This window comes from Callorhinus ursinus, unplaced genomic scaffold (genome assembly GCF_003265705.2).
Source record: "Callorhinus ursinus isolate GAN/ISIS: 27379988/994484 unplaced genomic scaffold, GSC_fseal_2.0 scaffold17, whole genome shotgun sequence".
Lineage (NCBI taxonomy): Eukaryota > Metazoa > Chordata > Mammalia > Carnivora > Otariidae > Callorhinus > Callorhinus ursinus.
The window spans coordinates 35942755-35969480 of record NW_027397079.1 but is presented as its reverse complement, the minus strand read 5'-3'; the positions used below and the strand labels follow the sequence as shown (position 1 = coordinate 35969480).

Sequence of the window (26726 nt, the reverse complement as noted above, 5' to 3'; positions counted from 1 at the left end):
TCACATTCTCTCCTTTTTCTTTCTTTTTTTTTTTAAATCCTCTTTTTTCAAACAACTTCTTATCAATTCCTTTTATAAAATCTTTTATAATTTTCATCTCTACAGTCATATTCCATCTCTTCATCGTATCAACCCTTATTTTTATACATATATAAGTTCTTCTTTCTTTAAAATTTTGGGAGCCACCTTCTTCTAACAGACCAAAATACACCCAAAATCTCATATGTGGCACTGATCTATGCACCAGCCTGATCATATTTGATCATATTCTGTTTTTTTTGTTTTGTTCTGTTTTTGTTTGTTTTTATCTTTTTCTTTTTCTTTTTTCTTTCTTTCCCTTTCTTTTCCCCTGGTTTCAGGTCTTTTCCGATTTGTTTACAGCATACTTTCTGGGGACGTTGTTACCCTGTTAGCATTTTGTTCTCTCATTCATCTATTCTCCTCTGGACAAAATGACAAGCTGAAAAAAATCACCTCAACTAAAAGAACAAGAGGCAGTACCGACTGCGAGAGACCTACTCAATACAGACATTAGTACGATGTCGGACCTACAGTTCAGAATCATGAGTTTAAAGATACTAGCTGGGTTTGAAAAAAGCATGGAAGTTATTAGAGAAACCCTTTCTGGAGAAATAAAAGAACTAAAATCTAAACAAGTCACAATCAAAAAGGCTATTAATAAGGTGCAATCAAAAATGGGGGCGCTAACTGCTAGGATAAATGAGGCAGAAGAGAGAATTAGTGATATAGAAGATCAAATGATGGAAAATAAAGAAACTGAGAATAACAGAGATAAACAACTACTGGATCACGGGGAAGAATTCGAGAGATGAGCAAGACCATAAGACAAAACAACATTAGAATAATTGGGACCCCAGAAGAAAAAGAAAAAAGGAGCGAGGCAAAAAGTATATTGGAGCAAATTATAGCAGAGAACTTGCCTAATTTGGGGATGGAAACAGGCATCAAAATCCAGGAGAGGCACAGAGAACCCCTCTCAATCAATAAAAAGAGAAATGACCCAAATCAAAAAATCATGAATGAAAGAGGAGAGATCACAACCAACACCAAAGAAACACAAACAATTATAAGAACATATTATGAGCAACTATATGTCAGCAAATTAGATAATCTGGAAGAAATGGATGCATTCCTAGAGATGTATCAACTACCAAAATGTAAACGGGAAGAAACAGAAAACCTGACCAGACCTATAACCACTAAGGAAATTGAAGTAGTCATCAAAAATCTCCCAAAAAACAAAAGCCCAGGGCCAGATGGCTTCCCAGGGGAATTCTACCAAACATTTAAGAAGAATTAATACCTATTCTTCTGAAATTGTTCCAAAAAATAGAAATGGAAGGAAAACTTCCAAACACGTTTTATGAGGCCGCCATTACCTTGATCCCAAAACCAGACAAAGAACCCATCAAAAAGGAGAATTACAGACTAATATCCTTGATGAATATGGATGCAAAAATTCTCACCAAAATACTAGCCAATAGGATCCAACAGTACATTAAAAGGATTATTCACCATGACCAAGTGGGATTTATCCCTGGGCTGCAAGGTTGGTTCAACATCTGCATATCAATCAACGTGATACAATACATCAATAAAAGAAAGAAGAACCATATGATCCTCTCAATAGATGCAGAAAAAGCATTTGACAAAGCACAGCTTCCTTTCTTGATCAAAACTCTTCAGGGTATAGGGGTAGAGGGTACATACCTCAATATCATAAAAGCCATCTATGAAAAACCCACAGCGAATATCATTCTCAATGGGAAAAACTGAGAGCTTTCCCCCTAAGGTCAGGAACATGGCAGGGATGTCCACCATCACCACTGCTATTCAACATAGTATTAGAAGTCCTAGCCACAGCAATCAGACAACAAAAAGAATCAAAGGCATCCAAACCGGCAAAGAAGAAGTCAAACTCTCCTTGATACATAAAGTATCATGTTATGATATGGAATGGGAGAAGATATTTTCAAATGTCTTATCAGATAAAGGGCTAGTATCCAAAATCTATAAAGAACTTATCAAACTCAACAGACAGAAACAAGAAATGGGCAGAAGACATGAACAGACATTTCTCCAAAGAAGACATACAAATGGCCAACAGACATATGAAACAATGCTCATATGAAACAATGCTCAACATCACTTGGCATCAGGGAAATACAAATCAAAACTACAAGATACCACCTCACACCAGTCAGAATAGCTAAAATGAACAAGTCAGGAAACAACAGATGTTGACGAGGATGCAGAGAATGGGAACCCTCTTACACTGTTGGTGGGAATGCAAACTGGTGCAGCCATTCCAGAAAACAGTATAGAGGTTCCTCAAAAAGTTAAAAATAGAGATACCCTATGACCCAGCAATTGCATCCAAAGTATACAAACATACTGATTCAAAGGGGCACACACACCCCAATGTTTAAAGCAGCAATGTCCACAATAGCCAAACTATGAAAAGAGTCCAGATGTCCACTGATTGATGAATGGATAAAGATGCGGTATATATATACAATGGAATACTACTCAGCCATCAAAAAGAATGAAATCTTGCCATTTGCAATAACTTGGATGGAACTAGATGGTCTTATGCTAAGTGAAATAGGTCAGTTAGAGAAAGACAAATTGATTTCACTCATATGTGGAATTTAAGAAACAAAACAGATGAACATAGGGGAAGGAAGGAAAAACAAAATGAGATGAAAATAGAGAGGGAGGCAAACCATAAGTGACTCTTAAATGGAAACAAACTGAGGGTTGCTGAGGGGAGGTTCGTGGGGGGAAGGGGTAATTGGGTGATGGGCATTAAGGAGGGCACTTGATGGAATGAGCACTGGGTGTTATATGCAACTGATGAATCACTAAATTCTACCCCAGTAACTAATAAAAAAAAAAAATCCCCCTGAATCAAAAGAAGATATGCTGAGCTTTTTTTTTTAAGATTTTTTTATTTATTTGACAGAGAGAGAGAGACAGCCAGAGAAGGAACACAAGCAGGGGGGAGTGGGAGAGGGAGGAGCAGGCTTCCCACAGAGCAGGGAGCCCCATGCAGGGCTCAATCCCAGGACCCCGGGATCATGACCTGAGCCAAAAGCAGATGCTTAACAACTGAGCCACGCAGGTGCCCCTATCCTGAGCTTTAGATACAGAAAGAATAAAATTTGACTACAGCTGAAAAAAAAAATACTGGCCTTTAAATAATTTCCAGGAATACAGACACAAAAGCAGGAAATTAGTTTCTTAAATTTACATTGGATATACACTAGTTAGTTTTTAGAAAGTTGTAAGTATGTAACAAAATAAGAATTAGAATAAAAATTTATCATAAAAATGTAGATGATCAATTGATGCAAGGAGAAGGCCATATATGGTTCAAAGGAAATTGTAACATTAGAAAAAGATGAGGATGTTCTGAAGGAAAGAATATTTGCTAGTTATACAACCCGTTCATATAATTTTCTTACACATAAATTAAGTAAGGACAATAATTGCCCTGAAAATAGTAATAAAACATACACAAACTCACCTTTTCACTTACAAAAATGTTATAGTCCACTGGGTTTTGTCCTATGCCTTGGTTATCTTCAGTAAGATCTTCAAATTCACTGTTTCCACTCCTTAATTTATAAAGAAGATGTTGAAATTCAACTGCAGATTCCAGAGGCTCGATTCCATAAGAAACATTTTCAAATTGCAGTATTCCTCTGTAAAATTAAGAATAAAACTGTAAGTGCTTTTAATAGATTCTCTATTATGAAACTCTGACAGAATCCAAAAGAAGAAGGAGAAAGAGGAGGATAAAGAACATTGTTGAGCTCAGTATTTTGACCCAAACTCTTTACATTATGGAAATAATTCTGAAGAGACAAAATATCTCCTGCACCCCACAAAATTAGCTTTCAATTTGATTCTCTCTACCAATATAAAGGCAGCAGAAATCATGTAATCAGTTGCGAGGTGTATAAGTATACAGCATTACAGTGATTAAGGAATTCCCTGTTCTCCAAGTCAGTGACTTAATGAGAGCAAAAGTAAATAGAAATCTTAATGAATTTCTCTCTGGTTGGCACTGCTTTTGAAAAATGATCACATTGCCTATATAACAAAAGTATATGTAATAAGTAAAATTTTATCTATAAAAATAAAATTTAGCAGTAATTTTGAAAAGGCATTTATTAATCTTTATGCACACAGTCTGAATAAAAAATTAAAAGCAAGATTTTAAAGATTAAACAAATTTTATAACTATTTTTCTCTGGCTCTGGCTCTGGCTCTGGTTCAAGTGGCTACTTCCCAAATAACAAACTATAGGGTTCCATGTAACAAGCACCGAGGAACACTTATTTGTTTGTTAAAATAAGGATCTTATGCTACAAAAATAAGGATGAAGAATTTCCTGACAGAATGGAAAACTGTAGGCACTAAGGAAGAAACCCTACAATTGTTATCATTTAGGACATAGATATTATTAGAAAAATATGAGTACTATATTAGTAATTATTTGCTTATATAGAATTTGCCTCCTCTCCCTGAAGGTGATTTTCCTTGAGAAAAAGTATGCCTTGTTTATTTTAATTTATCTTTATATCTCCAAACACTAGGCCAGTAGGTGACACATGGTAGGTACCAAACATATCCATTTGCTGAAAAAATAAGCTATCCTAAACAGCTCCTCCAACTTGCTATAGTCATTTACATTCAGTTGTCATTTCTGTAGCTAAAAAAAAAAAAAACAAAAAACAAAAAAAAAAACAAGATATAGAGCAAGGAGACAAGGAAATCTAAAACTTCAAGGAGGTTAGAAATGTCTCTGGCCAGCAAGGAAAGTGAGGAGATACAAGAGAAGAAACATGTTCAGAGGAGGATATCATTGCATTATCTCACATGGGAATCCTCTTCCAGCCCCAAACTTAATGTAAACATAAGAAATTCACTACAGTCAAATATTAACTACAATGTTCACATATCAATGACAGAAAATAAATAACCTCAATCCAGAGCACGTGCTGAGTGTCACAACAGAATTCAGATGTCCTTCAATATGCCCCTGGTAGTAGCACTGAGCCTAGGAAAGAAAAAAAGTGAAGTACTTATTTAGGATTGACAAACTTTCTAATGATTTCTTATTTTTATACTTGTTAGAACTTTCTGAATATTTTCACAGGCTACATGGTTTATTTATCAGTATGGATAAAGTGAAATTCAGGAAAAGTTTCCCTATATTTATCACTTTTACTATATTAACTACTCTTCTGATTAATATTTGGAATTATTATTTTATACACTGCTTCCAAAGTGTTATCTCATAATTTTGGTTAAATTGCTTTCCAATATATAAATTTAGTTCATCAATTAAAAGACAAAGATTATGAATCTGGATTTCTGAGAAAACCTCATATTCTATTAAAAAAAATCTAAAATTTAAGGACACAGGAAGATTAAAGAACTAGAAAACAATACAGCATATCAACACAAACCAAAAGGATGATTCTGAAACTATACTAATACAGGAAATGAAGACTTTAAGGCAAGAAGCATTACCAAGTAATAAAGAGGGACATTTCATAATGAAAAGAGTTTCAACTGATCAGGAAGATATAAATATTCCAAATTTGTATTCACCTACTAGATAGCTTCAAAATATATAAGCTCAAAATTAAAAAAATAATAAAAATAGAGAAATGCATAATCATAGTAAAAGATACACTTCTGATAAATCAAACATTCAGAATCTACAGAAGATCTGTAGCATGTTAGCAACCTAATATAGGCAGAATAAAAACTGTAGAATGTACTTTCTTTTTAAAAAACATGGAATATTTACAAAAATGAAACCATATTCTGGGCCATGAAGCAAGACAAGAAATCTTAAAGAACTGAAATCATACAAAGTTTGGTCTCTAATCACAGTAGCTAGAGATATAGCAGACATCATCACAGGGAGAAGATTATGTAATTTCCAAGATTCAATAGTGCTATAAATATTGGTGGAAACAAATGTATGATTTCTAATTAACACACTGCTTTATAATAGAACTAAGAGAAGATTATGTAATTTCCAAGATTCAGTAGTGCTATAAAAATTGGTGGAAACCAATGTAAGATTTCTAATTAACACACTGCAACTAAGGGGAGGAAGAAGGAGCAAGAAAAGGAAACTGATAGCCCTAGCCAATAAAAGTGAAGCAACATGGTGTCCAAATTCCATCTTTCAAAAAATTTTTGTTATGCTAAGTATACGTCAGGCATTTTTCTAGGCACTGGGAATACATCAGTGAATAAAAAAGACTTAAAATAAAATCCCTGCCTTCATGAAGATTATTTTTCACTGGTGAAACAGAAAATAAATAGATAAAATGTATGGCACATCATATATTGATAACCACCATAAAGAAAAACAAAACAGATAAAGTAAGAGAGTATTAAGAGTAAGAGAGCAATTTAAAATAGGAGTTAGTCAGGGACTAATAGGGTAATTTTAAGCAAAGACCTTAAGGAAAAGGAATCTTGGGAAAGAGCAAGCATCTGGATCAAAGAAAATAGAAAGTGCAAAGATCCTGGAAGGAGAACATATCTGGTATGTTGAAGAACAGCAAGAACAAAATAGCTGGAACAGAATGAGCAAGGTAGACAGTAACAGGAAATGAGGTCAGTAAGGTAAAGAGGACCAGATTGTATAAAGGCTGTAGGATACTGAAATGACTTTGGCTTTCACTTTGTGAACAACAGGAGGTCATACCATGGAGGGTTCTGAGCACAGAAACAACACAATGTGTCTAGGCTTTAATAGGATTGATCTGGTTGGTCATGTTGTAAACTGACTAAAGAGATGGGCAAGGTATAGAACAAAGAAGATTATTCAGGAAGTTATAGCAGTAATCTAAGCATTTACCTGGAAAAGAGTGTTATTAGGATAGAGACAGAGGAAGAGGGTGGATTTGGCTATCTAATTTAAAGGGTAGGGTCAATAAGATTTATTGATGGATGGGATGGGGGTTAAAAAAAGAAAAGGTTTAGGAGCAAAATGGTGGAGTAGGAGACCTAAATTTCGTCTGGTCCCAGGAATTCAGCTAGATAGGGATCAAACCATTCTGAACGCCTACAAACTCAAAAGGAGATAAAAGAATAGCAGCAACTCTCTGAACAGAAAAATGACCACTTTCGGGAAGGTAGGACGTGTGGAGAAGTGAATCCGAGGCGATATTTGGGAAATAGATGGCGGGGGAGGGGGCCTCCGTCAGCCGCTTCTGGCAAGTGATAGAGCAGCGGAGCACAAAATCGGAACTTTTAGAAGTCAGCTCTGCTGAGGGCGTTGCTCCAGTGGCTAAGTGGAGGGTGGAACCCTCGCTGGGACAGTGTGGTCTCTGGACCCTCGGGGTCACAGAATGACGGGGGTGCCTGAGTGCGGCAGAGCTCCCGGGTATCGGAGCGGGGCAGCCGGCTGCAGAGACAGAGCCGAGGAGTGGGCTCTCAGCTCGGGGTTGCCATAACCCGTGATCCAGGGCACAGTCGGGCCACTGCTCCTCCAGCAGGGACCCAACAAATGGCAGATCTGGGGTAACTCACCTTCCTCCCCCAGGAGGAGCGGCGCGTGAGTGCACCACAGGGATCTGCTGGGTTTGGAGACTACACACGGGGTCATGTGCCAGAGACAGAAACGCTTGGTCACAGCCAGGGTGAGCACAGAGTGCAGCAAGAGACTGGGGAGACGGGAGTGATTGACAGCTTTTCTCTGGGGGAGCACTGAGGAGTGGGGCCCCGAGTTCTTGGCTCCTCTGGCTCCTCCAGGGCGGAGATTGGGAGGTCGCGATTTCACTCTCCTCCTCCAAAGCTGTAGGGAAAGCTTGCAGGTAACAAACGCTCCGGAGAGCAAACCGGAGCAGATTACTTAGCCTGAACCGACAAGGGCGGGGCAATTCCGTCTCCGGCAAAGACATTTGGGAACCACGGCAACAGGCCCCTCCCCCAGAAGATCAGCACGAACAGCCAGCCAAGACCAAGTTTACGCATCAATGAGAACGGCAGAACTCCAGCACTAGGGGAATACTGCACATAGAAATCATGCTTTTTTCCCAATTCTTTAGTCTTTCAAAGTTAATTTTTTTAACTTCCTTTTTCTTTCTTTTTTTTTTAATTTCTTTTTCCCTTTTTCAACCAACACCTCTTCAATCCCTTTTTTAAAAAATCTTTTTGATTTTTCATTTTTAGAGTCATATTCTATCCCTTCATAGTAGTTAACCTTATTTTTGGTATATATATATATACACCAAACTGGGATACAGTTTCTTCTAACAGACCAAAATATACCCTAAATCTCTAGTGTATGGCTTTGTTCTAATCTCCTGCCTGATCACATTCACTCCTTTTTTTTAATCCCCTTCTTTATTTTTTCAACCAACTTCTCATCTTCTCAATTACTTTTATAAAATATAGAACTTAAATCTCACCTCAATATCTGAAGGATGAGAATTCACAGATCCTTGATTATACAAATAAACCATAAAATTATGTCCTAAAAAAAAACTGAATATAGAAAATGAGAGAATATTAAAAGTTATTCTTTTTGAAATATATAAAGCACTGCTCAGCAAACTACACCCTCAGGCCAAATCTGACCTACTCTGTGTTTGTAAATAAAGCTTTATTGGAACAGAGCCACACCCATTAATTTATGTATGGTCCATGGCTGTTTTCAAGCTACAACAGCAGAGTTGAGTCATTTTACCAAAGATATTATGGCCCTCAAAGCCTGAAATATTTACACTCTGGCCCTGGACCTTTATAGTAAGTCTGCAAACCCAAAAAGGTAGTATTTTCTTTTGACATATATATAATTTATATTCAAAGAAATACACACGCAAAATAATTTTCCTATTTTAATGAACTCCTTTATTTTTTTCGTGAACTCCTTCGAAATAAGAAGGGATGGGACGACAAGATGAGAAAAAAAGACATTTTAAAATTTACAAATATATGAACTAGATGTAGGATTATGAGAGTTTTCCATTCTTTCATTCTTTCTAAATTTCACTACCATGCATATATATCACCTTTATAATGAAGTAGAAGAGTACTGTGTAAAAGTCATATTAATCTGAATGTAGATACTGAAACTACAAATCTAAGTTCAACCTTCTCTGGTATCACTGACTGTACTTATTATCTTATTTCCTCACCTCATGGTCACTCCTCAATCCAATGTAACATAACTAGATCACCCAGACTAGCTAGTTAGGAATCCTCCACTAAAAGTGATCTCATATGGGTAACTAATGACCCCCTCGTTGTCAAATCCAAAACGCAGTTTGAAGTCAAGTAAGACTACTCTGACCCACATGTACTGTTGACCACACTTCCCTTTTTTAAGCCATCTACTCTTCAACTTCAATCATACCATTTCCACCTGGCTTCCCTAATATCTTTCTGCATACTTTAAGAGTCCCTTCGTCTGGGTCCTTGCTTCTTCCCTTAAGTGTTTCCATGGCAATCAATTCTGGGTTGTTTTTCCTTCTCACCTTTGATATTCACTCCTACCTCTACAGATTTATCTTGTTCATTTCTGGTGCTTCATTTATACCTACAAAAATAGATGGCTTTGAAATCCACACTCACATTCTAAGCCAACTGGACATTTCTCTTGGGATATCCTACAAGCATTTCATATCTAACTTTTTCAAAACTGAGCCCATAATTCCCCTGACTCAGATCTGTTCCCCTTCTCCTTCACTGCCACACCAAATCTCTGCTACCACTATAACCAATGTTAGCTAATCTTTTTCCTGCCACCTCAGTATGTATCTCAAAAAAAAAAAAAAATTCCTACCTCCTTAGTCACAGTTCTGTTTTTCATTATTTCTCATATGTTATTTGCAATAACTTCCTAATTATCACTATGCCATCATAATCATTATGCAAGTAATTTCCCAAAACAATACACACACGCTTTACCCATCTCCTAAACTCTAGTCCCTATAATTCTTACCACTGTTTACAGTCCTGATAAGATGTTCAAACGCACTGTGAGTTCTCTTCACCTTCCCTCTTATATACTTGAAAAGATCTTTGAGTTGTCATTTACCATATTCTTCTTCCCTTCTGTCTGAAGGAGTAGGTTAACTCTTCTTTTACTCAATGCTATTCTTTGGCATTTTATACAATGAATTGCTTGTTTATACATCTCTAAGAAACTTCCCTTCAACCAAAAAACTTTGTTTCTCCCTTCTTAAAAAACATTTATCTGCACCTGTTTTCTTCTTTTTCTGCCAAACATTTTTGAAAAAGTTATTTACAAATTACTACCTTAAGTTTCTCATAATCCACCTGTCCCTAATACCATGTAGTCTAGTTCTATAACCAAAATTTAATTGCAATTATCCTATTGAAAGTCACAAAATCATTCTAAGCCAGCTTTTCTCTACATGAGAGAAATTTCCATGGTTTCCTGGTTTCCATGAGAGAATTAAACCTTACAGAAAGTTATTTCAATTACCTTCTCAATTCCCTGAAGGAAGTACACAGCTAGTACTATTTTCCATAAACTCTCACAAGTGTATAGTCTCATTCCATATTAAATTCCTTATTCCAGGCCTGCCTCTCTGATCAAACCCTGAAACATTTACAGACTTACTTCTTATTCCAACATTCTGCCCTGATTATACAGGTCCTTCTAGTTCTGTCAACAACATAAGATCATATAGATTAATCTTCAGGAGGGGGGCCCTTATCTTTTTCCTGTTCCCCCCATTCACAAAAGACTACTTGAGGCATTAGGACCAAAAATTTAATTAATTCACAGGAAAGCATCTGTTGATCTGAAACAACTCAAATGTTTAATAACAACTACATTAATTATTTTAACACTCCATTTTTATTATAAGTAAACAAATTCATATCAATAAAATGAAATACAACACTAAATGAAAAAAATATTACCTTTGCTTAAGGTGTACAGTGTATGGCTTCTCATCTATTGCAATAATATAGGATATCTGTTCCTAGAGAATCCAGAACAACTGAGATGAAGAACCATGTAACAGCAGCAAAACAATAATTTTACATCAATCAATCCCTCCAAATAATCCCTAAAATGTCTCAGACTGGGCGCCTGGGTGGCTCAGTTGGTTAAGCGACTGCGTTCGGCTCAGGTCATGATCCCAGAGTCCCGGGATCGAGTCCCACATCGGGCTCCCTGCTCAGTAAGGGAGCCTGCTTCTCCCTCTGACCCTCCCCCCTCTCATGTACTCTCTCTCTCTCATTCTCTCTCTCTCAAATAAATACATCTTTAAAAAAAAATGTCTCAGACTATACATGATTTAAAATTTGCAACAATATATCAAAAATTATAACATGTTTATTATATAATCCAGTCTTACTATTTCTATAAAAATAAGCCTAACCTAAGAATTTATATGGGATTAGAAATCTATATATAACTATATATAACTGAATTTTAAGCTCTTCTGAAATTAGAGACCACATGCTATGCTATAATGTCTATGTAGGTGACATCATTGGGATAATAAGGTATCATATATCAGCGAAGCTTATTCTATCAGGCACAAAAGATATAACTGTTTTCTTAAAATGTATTGCCTGATTCCTGTATTTTTAAACAGAAGATTCTTGAACAAAATTTGGTACTGTTTTTCCTCTATCACTACTATTCTCAAGTTAAAACATGGATAACAATAGGTTGCAATATCACTAAGTTGCTGAACCTGAGTGATGAGATTTTATCCAGCCAAAGAGAATATGTAAAAAGCAAGAGTTAGAGCATCACTGGAAGGAAAACTTAAGCATATAAAAACCAAAAAGATACAAATATCAGAACAAAGAAAAAGATAAGCCTTCTAGGATCTGTGACTGTCAGTCCTGCCCACCCACAAAAACCCCACAAGGGGCAGCACAGAGAGAGCCTGGTAATTTGGGGTCCCTGCAACCCCAACAAACAGAATGGGACTAGATATCTGGTCTGACTACAGGCCCTGCCCACCAATGAAAATTTCTCAGGGAACAACACAGGGAGAGCATCTGCAGTGTGCTAAGACTGCAGTTCTGGCAAACATCTGGTCTGACTCAATTCAAGTCCAAGGCAGCCCCAGACTGGCCCCTTAACAACACAGGGACCAAACATTGCCCACAAAAGGCAAAGAGAACCACTGCAGACAATTGGACCTAAGGCAAACACCTCTCAATCACAACATTAGGATACATACAACACACATAGGTGACACCCCTGAGGCAACAGGTTCTGGTAAACAGGGAACATTGCACTTCAGAGCACAACAGCATCTCGTCATAAAGCCACTACTTTCAAGAGCAGAAGTAGCTAACTTTCCTAACACATAGAAACAGACACAAATAGTTAGACAAAATGAGAAGACAGAAGAATATGTCCCAAATGAAAACAAACAAGCAAACAAATTCACAGCAAAAGAGTTAAATGAAATGAAGATAAGCAATATGTCTGAAAGAGAATTCAAAGTAATGCTCATAAAGATACTCACTCGACTTAAGAAGATCCCCATTAGACCCTAAACAAAGAAATAGAAAACATAAAAAGAACCAATCTGGGATGAAGAACTCAATAATAGAAATTAAAAATACACTAGAGGGAATAAATAGACTAGAGGAAGGAGAAGAATAAACCAGCGAGCTACAAGACAGAGTAATGGAAAGCAACTAAGCTTAAGAGCAAAAAGTAAAAGAACAATAAAAAATGAGAATAGGTTAAGAATCTCAGCAACACCATCAAGTATAATAGCATTAGCATTATAGGAATCCCAGAAGGAGAAGAGAGAGAGAAAAGAGGACAGAAAACTTATTCAAAGAAATAACAGATGAAAAAGTCACTAATCTGGGGAAGGAAACAGAAATCCAGATCCAGGAAGCACAGAGAGCCCCCAACAAAATCAACCCAAAGGGGTCTACACCAAGACATGTAATAATTAAAATGGTACAAAGAAGTGATGAAGAGAGAATTTTAAAAGCACTAAGAGAAAAGAAAACAGTTATATACAAGGGAAATTTATCAGCAGAAACTTTGTAGGCCAAAAGGGACTGGCATGATGTATTCAAAGTATTAAAAGGAAAAAAAAAATCTGCAGCCAAGAATACTCTATCCAGCAAGGATATCATTCAGAATAGAAGGAGAGATAAAGAGTTTCCCAGGGGCGCCTGGGTGTCTCAGTGGTTAAGCATCTTCTTCAGCTCAGGTCATGATCCCAGGGTCCTGGGATCGAGCCCCGCATCGGGCTCCCTGCTCAGTGGGAAGCCTGCTTCTTCCTCTCCCACTCCCCCTGCTTGTGTTCCCTCTCTCGCTGTCTCTCTCTCCCTGTGTCAAATAAATTTTTAAAAATCTTTAAAAAAAAAAAGAGTTTCCCAGATGAACAAATGTTAAGGAATTCATCACCACTAAATCAGCCATACAAGAAATGATTCAGGAAATACTTTGCCTGGAAAGGAAAGACCATAAGCAAGAGTAGGAAAAGTAGGAAAGGAAAAAATTTCACAGGTACATAAAAACATAACAAAAGTAGTAGATCGATCACATAAAATCAATAGAAAGGTTAAAGCACAAAAGCAGTAAAATCAGTCTGAAGATTCACAAAATTTTAAAAAAAGATTCACAAAATAAAAGGATGTAAAGTATGACATCATATACCTAAAATATGGGAGGAGGAAGTAAAAAATCAGTGCTTTCATCTGTTCAAACGTAAGCGATCATCAACTTAATGCAGAACTGCTATAAACATAGGATGTTATATATGAACCTAACGGTAACAACACATCAAAAACTTATAATAGATATGCAAAAAATAAAGAGAAAGAAACCCAAGCATTTCACTAAAGACAGCCATCCAACAAGAGAAGAGAGCAAGAGAAGAATAGAACAGAGAACTACAAAAAAAAAACCTGTAAAATAAGCAACAAATGGCATTAAGTACATAACTATAAAAATTACGTTGAATGTAAATTAACTCCAATCAAAAGAAACAGGGTAACAGAATGGATAAAAAGGCAAGATCCATTTATATACTACCTACAAGACACTCATTTCACATGAAAAGACACATGCAGATTCAAAGTGAAGGGATGGAAAAACATTTATCATGCAAATGGAAGTGAAAAGAAAGCTAGGATAACAATACTTATATGAGACAAAATAGATGTTAAAACAAAGACTGTAACAAGAGACAAAGGACACTACATAATAATAAAGTGAACAGTCCAACAAGATGGGACAATTGTAAATATTTATGTACCAAACATGGGAGCACCCAAATACATAAAGCAACTATTAAGAGAAAGAAAGAAATCAATAATAATACAGTAGTAGAGGACTTTAAAACCTGCATCAATTGATAGATCATCCAAACACAAAATCAACAAGGAAACTGGCTTTGAGTGATACATAGGACCAGATGGAACTAACAGATATATTCAGACTATTCCATCTAAAAAAGAGAAGAATACACAATCTTTTCAAGTGCAACTGAAACATTCTCCAGAATAGATCATGTGAAGCCACAAAATAGGTCTCAACAAATTCAAAAAGACTGATATCATATCATGCATCATTTCTCACCACAATGTTATGAAATTAGAAATCAACCACAAGAAAAAATCTGGAAAGAACACAAATACATGGAGGTTAAACAACATACTACTAAGCAATGAATGGATCAACCAAGAAATCAAAGGGGAAATCAAAAAATGTATGAAGACAAATGAAAATGAAAACACAGTAGTCCAAAATCTTTGGGATGCAGCAAAAACTGTTCAGAGGGAAGATTATAGCAATACAGGCCTACCTCAAGAAGCAAGAAAAGTCTCCAATAACAACCTCACCTTACACCTAAAGGAGCTAGAAAAAGAACAGTAAAAGAAGCCCCAAACCAACTGAAAGAAAAATAATAAAGATTAGAGCAGAAATAAATGAAATAGAAATTAAAAAAACAATAGAACAGATCAATGATACCAGGAGCTGGTTCTCTAAAAACATAAACAAAATTGATAAAACCTTAGCCAGAATCATCCAAAAAAAAAGAGAGAAGACTCAAATAAAATCAGAATTGAAAGAGAAGAAATAACAACCAACACCAAAGAAATACAGAAAAATATTATAAAAAATTATATGCCAACAAATTGGACAACTTAGAAGAAACGGATAAATTTCTAAAAACAATCAAATAAGTAATCAAAAAACTCCAGAAAGACAAAAGTCCAGGACCAAATGGCTTCACAGGTGAATTCTACCAAAAACTTAAGAGTTAATACCTATTCTTCTCAAACAACTCCAAAAAGTAAAGAGGAAGGAAATGTTCCACATTCATTCTGAAGCCAGCATTACCCGAATAACAAAACCAGATAAAGACACTGCAAAAGAAGAAAACTAGAGGCCAATATCTCTGATGAACATACATGTAAAAATCCTCAACAAAATATTAGCAAACCAAATCCAACAATACATTAAAAAAATCACTCATTACAATCAAGTGGAATTTATTCCTGGGATGCAAGGATGGTTCAATATTCTAAATCCATCAACATGATATATCACATTAAAAATAGAAAGGATAAATACTATATTATCATTTAAATCAATGCCCCAAAGGCATTTGACAAAGTACAACATTCATTCATTTAAAGTACAACAAAGTAGGTTTACAGGTTATTATTACAACATAATAAAGGACATATATAAAAAATCCACAGCTAACATCACACTCAATGGTGAAAAACTGACAGCCTTTCCCCTAAGGTCAGGAACAAGACCAGGAGGTACACTCCTACCCCTTTTATTCAACATAGTACTGGAGGTCCTAGCCACAGCAATCAGACAAGAAAAAGGAGTAAAAGGCATCAAAATTGGTAAGGAAGAAGTAAAACTTAATTTGCAGACAGCATGATACTATATAGAGAAAACCCTAAAGACTCCACCAAAAAACTACTAGAACAGATAAATGAATTCAGCAGAGCTGCAGGATACAAAATCAATGTACAGAAACCTGTTGCATTTCTATATACTAATAACGAAGTAGCAGAAAGAGCAATTAAGAAAACAATCCCATTTATAATTACACCAAAAAGAATAAGATATTTAGGAATAAACTTAACCAAGGAGGTGATAGACCTGTACTCTCAAAACTATAAAACACTGATGAAAAAAAATGAAGATAACACAGACAAATGGAACAATATTCCATGCACATGGATTGGGAGAATTAATATTGTTAAAATGTCTCTACTATCCAAAGCAATCTAGAGATTTAATGCAATACCATAATTTTTCATAGAACTAGAACAAATAATCCTAAAATTTGTATGGAACCACAAAAGACTGAATAACCAAAGCAATCTTGAAAAAGAAAAGTAAAGCTGGAGGCAACACAACCCCAGATTTCAAACTATACTACAAACCTGTAGTGATCAAAACAGCATGGTACTGGCACAAAAACAGACACATAGATCAACAGAACAGAATAGAGAGCCCAGAAATAAACCCACAACTATAGGGTCAGTTAATCTTTGACAAAGCAGGAAAGAATATGCAATGCAAAAAAGACAGTCTCTTCAATATATGGTGTTGGGAAAATTGGACAGCCACATGCAAAAGAATGAGACTGGACCACTATGTTATACCATACACAAAAATAGACTCAAAATGGATTAAAGACCTAACTATGAGACCCCAAAACATAAAATTTCAAGAAGAAAACATAGGCACTAATCTCTTTCACATGAGCTATACAAACATTTTTCTAGATATGTCTTCTCTGGCAAGGGAAACAAAAGCAAAATTAAACTATTGGGACTATAACAAAATAAAAAGCTTCTGCACAGCAAAGGAAACAATCAACAAAACTAAAAGAGAACCCACCAAATGGAAGGAGATATTTGCAAGTGGTATATCTGATCAGGGGTTAATATCCAAAATGTATAAAGAACTTACACAACTTACCACCAAAAAAGCTCGAATAATCCAATTTAAAAATGGGCACTAGACATGAACAGACATTTCTCCAAAGAAGACATACAGATGGACAACAGTTATATGAAAAGATACTCAACATCACTCATCGTCAGGAAAGTGCAAATCAAAGCTATAATGAGATATTACCTCAGACCAGTCAGAATGGCTAAAATAAAAAGCACAAGAAACAACAAGTGTTGGCAAGTAGGTAGAAAAAAGCAACCCTAGTGCACTGTTGGTAGGAATGCAAACTTATACAACCACTATGGAAAAGAGTATGGAGGTTCCTCAAAAAATTAAGAACAGAATGACCATTTGATCCAGTAATTCCACTACTGGGTATTTACCCAAAGAATACAAAAACACTAATTTGAAAAGATTTATATACCCCTATGTTTATTGCAGCATTATTTGTAATAGCCAAGATATGGAAGGAACCCAAATGTCCATTGATAGATGAATGGATAAAGATGATGTGGTACATATACACAATAGAACATTACTCAACCATAAAAAAGAATGATATCTTGCCACCTGCAACAACATGAATGGATCTGGAAGGTATAATGCTAAGTGAAATATGTCAGAGAAAGACAAATACCATATGATTTCATTCATAGTGGAATTAAAGAAACAAAACAAAACAAGAAAGACAAACAAAAAGCAGACCCTTAAATAAAGAGGACAAACCAGTGATTTCCAGAGGGAAGACAGATGGGAGGATAGGTGAAACAAGAAAGGGGATTAAGAGTACACTTATCATGATGAGCAATGAGAATCACTGTATTATACACTTGAAACTAATATAGCTGGAATTAAATAAATAAATAGAATGAAGACACGAATTCAAAAAGATATATGTACCCCATGTTTACTGCAGCACTATTTACAGTAGTCAGGATATGGAAGCAATCTAAGTGTCCATTGATAAATAAATATGTAAAGAAAATGTGGTATACACACACACACACACACACACACACACACACACAGGAATATCACACAATAAATAAAGATGAAATCTTGTCATTTCTGATAACATGCATGGACCTTGAGGGCGTTATGCTAAGTGACATAAGTCCCGACTGAGAAAGACAAAGACCATATGATTTTACTCATATGAGGAATCTAAAAAAACAGAACAAGTGAATAAACAAACAAACAAAAAGCAGAACCGGACCCGTAAATACAAAGGAAAACTGATGGTTGCCAGAGGGAAGGGGGTTTAAGGGATGGGCAAACTGCCTGAAGGGGAGTGGAATATAGAGGCTTTCATTTGTATGGAATAAGTCATGAAAATAAAAGGTGCAGCAAGGGAATACGGTCAATGATATCATAATAGTGTTGTATGGTGACAGATGTTAGTTACACTTGTGGTGAGAACAGCATCACGTAGAGACATGTTGAATCACTATGTTGTACACCTGAAACTAATGTAACATTGTGTGTCAACTATATTTAAAATTAAAAAAATTTTAAAAAGATTCTCCTTAACCATTCGGAGAAAATTATTCTCTTCATAGAATCATCTAGATATTCCTCAGATAAGAACCTAATTCTTCTACATCATTTTTTTAAAGATTTTATTTATTTACTTGAGAGAGAGAGAGAACACACAGAAGGAGACGGAGAAGCAGACTCCCTGCTGAGCAAGGAGCCCTATGCAGGACTCGATCCCAGGACCCTGGGAATCATGACCTGAACCAAAGGCAGACACTTAACCAACTGATCCACCCAGGTGCCCCTACATCATTTATTTTATTTGAACTTTTAAAACTTTTACCATAAGCAATAACAAATGTTAGGCAAAACACAACATTCTGATCTATATATTTGCTTTTACTATCAAAACCTTAAATTCCATATCAGTAGTAATACTGCAAACTTATATTCATTCTATAATGGGGTTGATATATTTAACTGTTATTAATAAAAATAAAAATTTCATATAATATTAACATGAAATTATCTCTTACATTTTCTGCTTCTGAATTATCACTTGTATTTACATGGATTTTCTCTGGAACTATAATTTGTAGAAATGAATTTTGAGAACCTGAAGAAAGGAAAAAGACAGTTAATAATTGTATCTTATACCTGACTAAGTATTTGTTCAGGTTCTTTTGTAGAATTCACTTTTGCACATATGAGTAATCAATATGTACTCCTACAAAAATCTTGAAAACACTTAATTCAAAAACTGACAAGATAGTTTTGAAAGACCAAAAAAAGGACAGAGGGTGGGGACAGGGGCATAGTATTAAACTTACACAAAATTTGTTGATCCTGAGGAAAACAGAACAGATAAACCAAAAAATAATCAAAGATATACTTCAAGAAAATTTTCCTGAAATAAAAGATTAGAAACCATAGACTGGAAAGTTCACTGAATTCAGGAATAACTGATAATAAAACAGACATATTCTACTAAAGTTATTGTGTGTCTAAGGTAAAGAAAGAATCCTATGGGCCTATAAGCAAAAAGAAAGAAAAAGAAAATCATATTGGCAGGGCGCCTGGGTGGCTCAGTCATTAAGCGTCTGCCTTCAACTCAGGTCATGATCCTAGAGTCCTGAGATTGAGCCCTGCATCAGGCTCCCTGCTCAGCAGGAAGCCTGCTTCTCCCTCTCCCACTCCCCCTGCTTGTGTTCCCTCTCTCACTGTGTCTCTCTCTATCAAATAAATAAATAAAATATTAAAAAAAATAAAATAAAATCATATTGGGCATTAGGGAGAAAAGCAGCCTAGCCTGAGAATTTTACATTATTCAACATTAAAAAAAATGAAGAACAATGTCTTTATTTTTTTAAGTTTTTATTTAAATTCCAGTTGGTTACCATACATGTTAATTAGTTTCAGGTGTACAATATAGCAATTCAATACTTCCATACAATACCCAGGGCTCATCACAGCAAGTACACTCCTTAATCCCCATCACCTATTTAACCCATGCCCCCCCTCCCTTCTGGTAACCATCAGTTTGTTCTCCATTGTTAAGGATCCATATCTTGGTTTGCCGCTCTCCTTTCCCCCCCAACTTTGCTCATTTGTTTTTTTTTCTTAAATTCCACATATGAGTGAAATCACATAGTATTCATCTTTCTCTGACTTATTTCAGTTAGCATACTACTCTCTAGTTCCATTCATGTCATTGCTAATGGCAAGATTTTGTTCTTTTTATGGCTAATATTTCATTGTATACATACCACTTCTTTTTTTTTTTTTTTTTCTTCTCAGATGCTGGGTTAGGGTTAGGGTTTATGGCCAATTTTAGGTTTAGGGTTAAAGTTAGGGTCAGGGTGAGGGTATGTGCCTGGCATCCTGCTATTTAGAGAACTCTCCAGAGGGTTCGATTTAGGGTTAGGTTTAGGGGTTGGGGGTTATGGGGTTGGGGAGTTAAGGGGTTGGGATTAGGGGCTAAGGTTGGGGTTAGGGTTAGCGAGTTCCAGTGTTACTAGATTTATACTAATTAAAGAAGATGTTACTTGAATGATGGTGTATACACAGTGTAGTTTCAGTGAGTGAAGCACAAGGCACTTCCTTTACGTTTCTACACATCCATTTACAAACACATATATATTAACGAAAGAAAATGTTACTTTAACAATGGATTATACACAGTGTAGTTCAATGAGATAAGCACAGGGCTCTTCCCATATGCTCACATCATATGTTTACAAACACTTTTATCTTAATGAAAGAAATTGTTACATGAAACACACATTATACTCCATGTAGTTACATTCAGGTAAAAATAGGTCTATTCCCACATTCTTTTACATATACATTTACAAACACATATATATCAATGAAAAAGATGTTATTTGAGCGATGGTTTATATACAGTGTAGTTCCAGTGAGAAGCATATGGCTATTCCCATATGTTTCTATGCATATGCAGAAACTTTAATGAAAGAAGATCATACTTGAAAGACTAATTACACATACTGTGGATTCAGAGTGTTAAGCATATGGCTATTCCCATATGCTTCTACACATTTGAAGAACAAGGTCTTTTAAAAATCTTTAAGAAAAGAAGTGTGAAAAACCTGGAATTTCATACCCAGCAAAACTTCCATTCAAATGTAGAGGCAAAGGAGAAGTATTCACAAGCAAAAACGTAAAGGAATAGCTCAATGTCCCTGTCACCAAAGGCAGAGAAACTTCTTCCAACGAAGATATCAGTAGAGTTAAAGTAAAAGGCTGGTAGTGGGTATTAAATAAATTTAAATATAGAATAAGGCTAAAACAACCTTGAGAACTATAGTTATTTAATAGAGTGCGAATGATATAGACATAATAACATATATAATAATATCAGGCAGTATAACAAAAGAGGAATACCATATGTGCATGCTGATTCCCTTAAATTTACAGCAATGTGGTCCAAAAAGAATTGTGATTAAAGCTGAAAATCAAGTGGTAGAAGTAGAAACATATTGTTCAATGGCATAACAGTATAGAAGAATTAAGATTTAAAATAACCACAGTCATACAATAAAGGGGAAAGCAGGTAATGGGAAGTAGTTAAGATACTAAATTTTCTAATTACAGTGAGGAATCACTATTACTGCCTAAGTAAAAAATTTAATCTATTATGTAAACACTACAAATATTCCAAATTAAGAGAACATACACAAAGTCACCCAGAAAATAAGCCAAAAGTCAGATTTTTACAGTGAAAGACTTTACCAAAAGTATGAAGTCAAGAGAAGTATGACATAATTAAGCTGTAAGATCAAAACTCTCAGTCTTATCGATAAATATAAGTAGAATGAAATAACCAGCTAAAAGAAAAATCTTCAGATTAGATCTGCAAAATCAAAACCCAATTACTCAGACCTTGTACAGAATATTAAACGCTTGCTCTAAGCTAATACTTATTTTAGAGGACCTAAAATATAATTGTGGTTCATTTCAGGAAAAGATGTGTGCTTACAAGAAGACTGGTGATACATGAAATTTAGGATCAAATCTGAGTTTTCTCATGGGTCTACAAATGCATCCTATCATAATTTGTCCAATTACGGAACAGTATGTGGAAATAGATATAATCAGTATCTTATAGAATCCCCAATTTGCCTCCCTGACCCACAGAATGAGGATTATTATGGTAGGGAGGGCCAAATAGAAATCTCTGAATATCATATGCACCATCACCAAAATATTAAACCAAGTATTTCTAAATCCAGAAAGTACTCCAACCCTGAGAAGAACTGAAATATAAAGAGCAGTGATTCCTATTATTTTCCTATTTTGTTTGTTTGATTTGTGCTGATGATAAGCAATAATGACAATGAGTTGTCTTAAGTTTAATCAGGTGGTGACTGCAATAACAAATATTGTTCCAAATATAGTCTCTTTACTGAAGCAAAGCAACACAGGCATTGGCATCTGCACGTAATCCCTGATAGAAAAAGGTGTTTTTCTCTATCCCAATAAGCAGAGAATTCCAGGAGCAAGTTTGCATTCTCACTTGACAGTGAGAGCAATGTACCTTCACCATCCTTACTGCCTCAGGTATTTATCACTTTTAGTTCTACTTCTTCCTAGACCCTAACATCTCACTGTCCGTGGTAAGGGGAATAATAATTCCTCTCAAAGATGTCCATACCCTAATCACCAGAACCTGTGAATATGTTAGGTTACATAGTAAAGTATATTTAGGGTTGCCAATAAGCTGACCTTAAAATAGGGAATTTATCCTGGATTACCCATGTGGTCTTAATTTAATCACCAGAGTCCTTAAAAGAAGATGAATGGGGCAGAAGAAAGAACCAGAAAGATGGTAGTGTGAGAAGAACTCAGCCCAATGCTCCTAGCTTTGAAGGTGGGAGGAAGGGGGCCCAGCCAAAGAATGCAAACAGCCATTAGAACCTGGAAAGGGCAATGAAACAGATTGTCTACTACAGCCTGCAGAAGGAACACAGCACTGCCAAGGCTTGATTTTAGCCCAAGGAGACCCATTTTACAGAACTGTAAGATAAATAAATTTGTATTGTTTAAGCCACTAAATTTGTGATAAACTGTTACAGCAACAATAACATTAATACATCATCTAAGAGAAAATTATTCTGGAATTCTGGAATGAAACTGGACCACTATCTCACACCATATACAAATATGAATTCAAAATGGATTAAAAACTTGAATATACAACCTGAAACCATTAAACTCCTACAAGAAAAAGTAGGCAGTAAGCTCTTTGACATCAGTCTTAGCAATATTTTTTTTGGATCAGCCTCTTCAAGGAAGGGCAAAAAAAACTAAAAATAAATAATGGGATTACACCAAACTAAAAAACTTGTACAGCAAAGGAAACCATCAACAAAATGAAAAGGCAAGCTATTGAATGAGAGTAGATTTTGTAAATCATACATATGATAAGGGGTTAATATCCAAAATATCCAAAAGTTAATATCCAAAGAACTTACACAACTTAATATCTAAAAACACCCCAAATGAACAACCCAATTAAGAAATGGAAAGAGGACTTCAATACACATTACACCAAAGAAAACATACAGATGGCCAACAGGCCCATGAAAAGATGTTTAACATCATTAATCATCAGGGAAATGCATATCAAAACCATAATGAGATCAAAAAGACAAAAAATAGTGTTGGCAAGGATGTGGAGAAAAGGAAACCCTCGTACACTGTTGGTGGGAATGTAAGTTAGTGTAGCCACTCTGGAAAACAGTATGGAGGTCCTCAAAAAATGAAAACTAGAGCTACCATATGATGCAGTGATTCCATTTCTGGGTATTTAGCCAAAGAAAACAAAAACACCAATTTGAAGAAAAGATATATGCACCCTTATGTTCACGGCAGCAAAATTTACAATAGGTAAGATATGGAAGCAAACAAAGTGCCCATCAATAGTTGAATGGATAAAGAAAATGTGGTGTATATATATATATATACAAACATTACACAATGGAACATTACTAAGCAATCACAAAGAAGTAAATCTTGCCATTGTGACAACATAGATGGACCTAGAGGGTATTATGCTAAGTGAAATATGTCAGATGGAGAAAGATAAATACCGTATGATCTCACTTGTATGTGGAATCTAAAAAACAAAACAAAACAACAAACAAAACAGAAACAGACTCATAGATACAGGTAACAAACTGTTCATTAACAGAGGGGAACGGGATGGATTGGGTTGGGGGAAATAAATGAAGGACATTAAGAGGTACAAACTTCCAATTATAAAATAAATAAGTCATGGCAATGTAATGTACAGCATAGGGAATATGGTCAATCATATTTTAATAAATTTCTATGGTAACCAGACTTATTGTGGAGATCATTTTGTAGTGTATAAAAACATTGAATCACTATGTTGCACACCTGACATTAATAGGATGTTATGTGTCAAGTATACTTCAGTTAAAAAAAAACAGAATTGGGGGCATCTGGGTGGGTCAGTCAGTTAAGCGTCTGCCTTTGGCTCAGGTCCTGATCCTGGGATCGAGTCCTGCATCAGGCTTCCTGCTCAGCAGGGAGTCGGCTTCTCCCTCTCCCCTTGCCCCCCCCTTGTGCTCTCCTTCTCTCTTGCTCTCTCCCTCTCTCTCTCAAATAAATAAAATCTTTTTTAAGAAATTAAATAAAAATTTAAAAATGAAATAAATAAAATTTGAACTGACTGAAATTTGGATGATATAAGAAATTGTTAAATTTTAAGGTGTGATCACGATCCTGTGGTTATATTTCAAAAGTATCTTTTTGTCATTTAGCAATATATACTGGAGTATTTAGAGATGAAATGATATGTCTATAATTTGTTCCAAATAATGGAACAGAGGAAGTGGTGAGGAACTTAAAAAGAAAAAGAACTGGCCAGGAGTTTATAACTATTGAAGGTGGGTTCTTTATACTCCTCTACTTTTGCATTTATTTGAAATTTCCATAATTAAAATTTTAAAAAACAGTAGAGGACAAATAGCAATGGAGTGTTATCTTCAAAGTGCTACTGGAAAAATAACTGTCAACCTGAAATTCCATACCAAGCTAAGCTGTCATTCAAGAGGGAGGGAGATATAAAGATATTTTCAAGTGAACAGCAGACATTTTGCCACTCAGAATTCTTATGAAAAAGCTAAAAAAGAAAGAAGTGCTAGAAACAAAGTAAGCAAAGAAAGCAGTACACAGTGGATAAATCCAGGCAAACCTGACTGAGTAAACAGTAATAGAGATGATGACTAATTTCGGAAACAATAAATAAAAGTGGCACTAAATACTAAATAACAATAATATGTAAGAAGATGAGGGTGGTGTCTGACAACTTTCTACAGTCATTGTCTTTTTTGGAAGACGTTATATTCTTAATTTTGGACTTTGTTACATTACAATCAGAAATACAAAACATGTAAGACAGGAAATGAGACTTTTTTAAATGTTCTCATATAAAAAGCATAATACATAGAAATCATAAAATACCATAATAGATTTAAATACAAATATACCTTCCTTGAGAGCTGAATGGCTTTTCCAGTTTACTACCTACATCTGGAAATTTCAGGGCCCAAGGGCTATTTTAATTCTTAAATAGTCAAAAGCTTTTTTAATCTGAGTTTGAAATTCCTTTGCTAATATACTACCTTCAAAAACTTAGTAGTTCCTCATCTAGTTGCTTTCAATATAAGTTATACACATACAAAACTTTTTAAAGTCATAATTTTCAAATCTGCTTTATTTCTGTGTCTTTTATATTTTGGATACTTGGCCCCTTTCAGACAAATGAATTGCAAATATTTTCTGTTCTTCTCTAATTTCTTTGCCTAACTCTTATTTCTCCCTTCCCCCCTCCCATCTCTCTTTCTCTCTCTCCCTCTTTCAACTTAATGATGGCAGCCTTGAGTCTATCTAGAAAAATGTATGTCCATACCCTTAATCAGAGCTCTGCCCTGAGTAATTTTATCTAATTGAGAGTTTTACTGACGCACTGGTGTTCAAACCTTTTTAAATTCCATTTCTTACTATTTGGAATGTGGCATCAGTCACCTTTTAAAATCCTGAAAGGCCCCAAATTTCTGGATTTATTCCCTATCATTTCTTTCTGCAAACTGACCAATTGTTTCCTGAGATTATCTCCTTCTCTTACCACTTTGCCACACTTGAGTAATTATACTGACCTCCACTGCAGAAAAGTAACATTCTGTTATCTAACTTCTATAGAATGCAATCATACAGTTTAACTATAACTTTATGAAATATAACTTTATGAAATGTTTTGTAACTTCCAGTTGGTTTCAATTTTTTGTCATCTATTATCCATTATCCACCATTCATTGCCCAGCAGATCAAAGACGTCTATTTTAAGTTTGTTATGACAGCACACCACTTAAAAGTTCCAATTTCTGTATTAGTCAACTTAGGCTGACCAGGCTATAGAATGGTAATAAGTAAAATACTGAAGTCTTGGTGACTTAACACAATAAAAGCTTATTTGTTTTTCATGTAGTCTGATGAGCGTCACCAGGAGCTCTCATTGAAGTAGTGACTCAAAGATCCAGGCTCCCTCCAACTGGTAACACCATAAATTCAGCTCATGGCTTCAAAGATGACTGTGGCATCAGAAAAGAGAGATGGAAGAAGGAGACCAACTCTTAATTGTCTTGATCCAAAAATTACACACATCATTTCTTCTTAACCTCATGAGCAAGAGATAGTTTGGAAAAAGACCAAGAAATAGAGGCAAAAGGTGGATACTCAG

General features: G+C 35.4%; 1 protein-coding gene across 21 annotated transcripts in view; it reads right to left on the bottom strand.

Moving 5' to 3' along the window:
- LOC112834663 (disintegrin and metalloproteinase domain-containing protein 32-like) overlaps window positions 1-26726 on the bottom strand; it is a 194361-nt gene that overhangs the window by 161546 nt on the left and 6089 nt on the right. For 20 of the 21 annotated variants that reach the window (XR_012381174.1, XR_012381175.1, XR_012381173.1 and 17 more), the window contains exons 2-6: window positions 18976-19055; window positions 10957-11018; window positions 8472-8547; window positions 5013-5089; window positions 3551-3728 (exon numbers count right to left, since the gene is read on the bottom strand). Coding sequence is in view for 16 of the 21 variants with exons in the window: in XM_073902495.1 (XP_073758596.1) it covers window positions 3551-3728; window positions 5013-5089; window positions 8472-8547; window positions 10957-11018; window positions 18976-19055 (473 nt within the window). In the remaining 5 variants the exon portion in view is untranslated. Of the gene's footprint in view, window positions 1-3550; window positions 3729-5012; window positions 5090-8471; window positions 8548-10956; window positions 11037-18975; window positions 19056-26726 lie in introns of those variants that run through there. The other variant, XM_073902505.1, reaches the window with a different exon arrangement.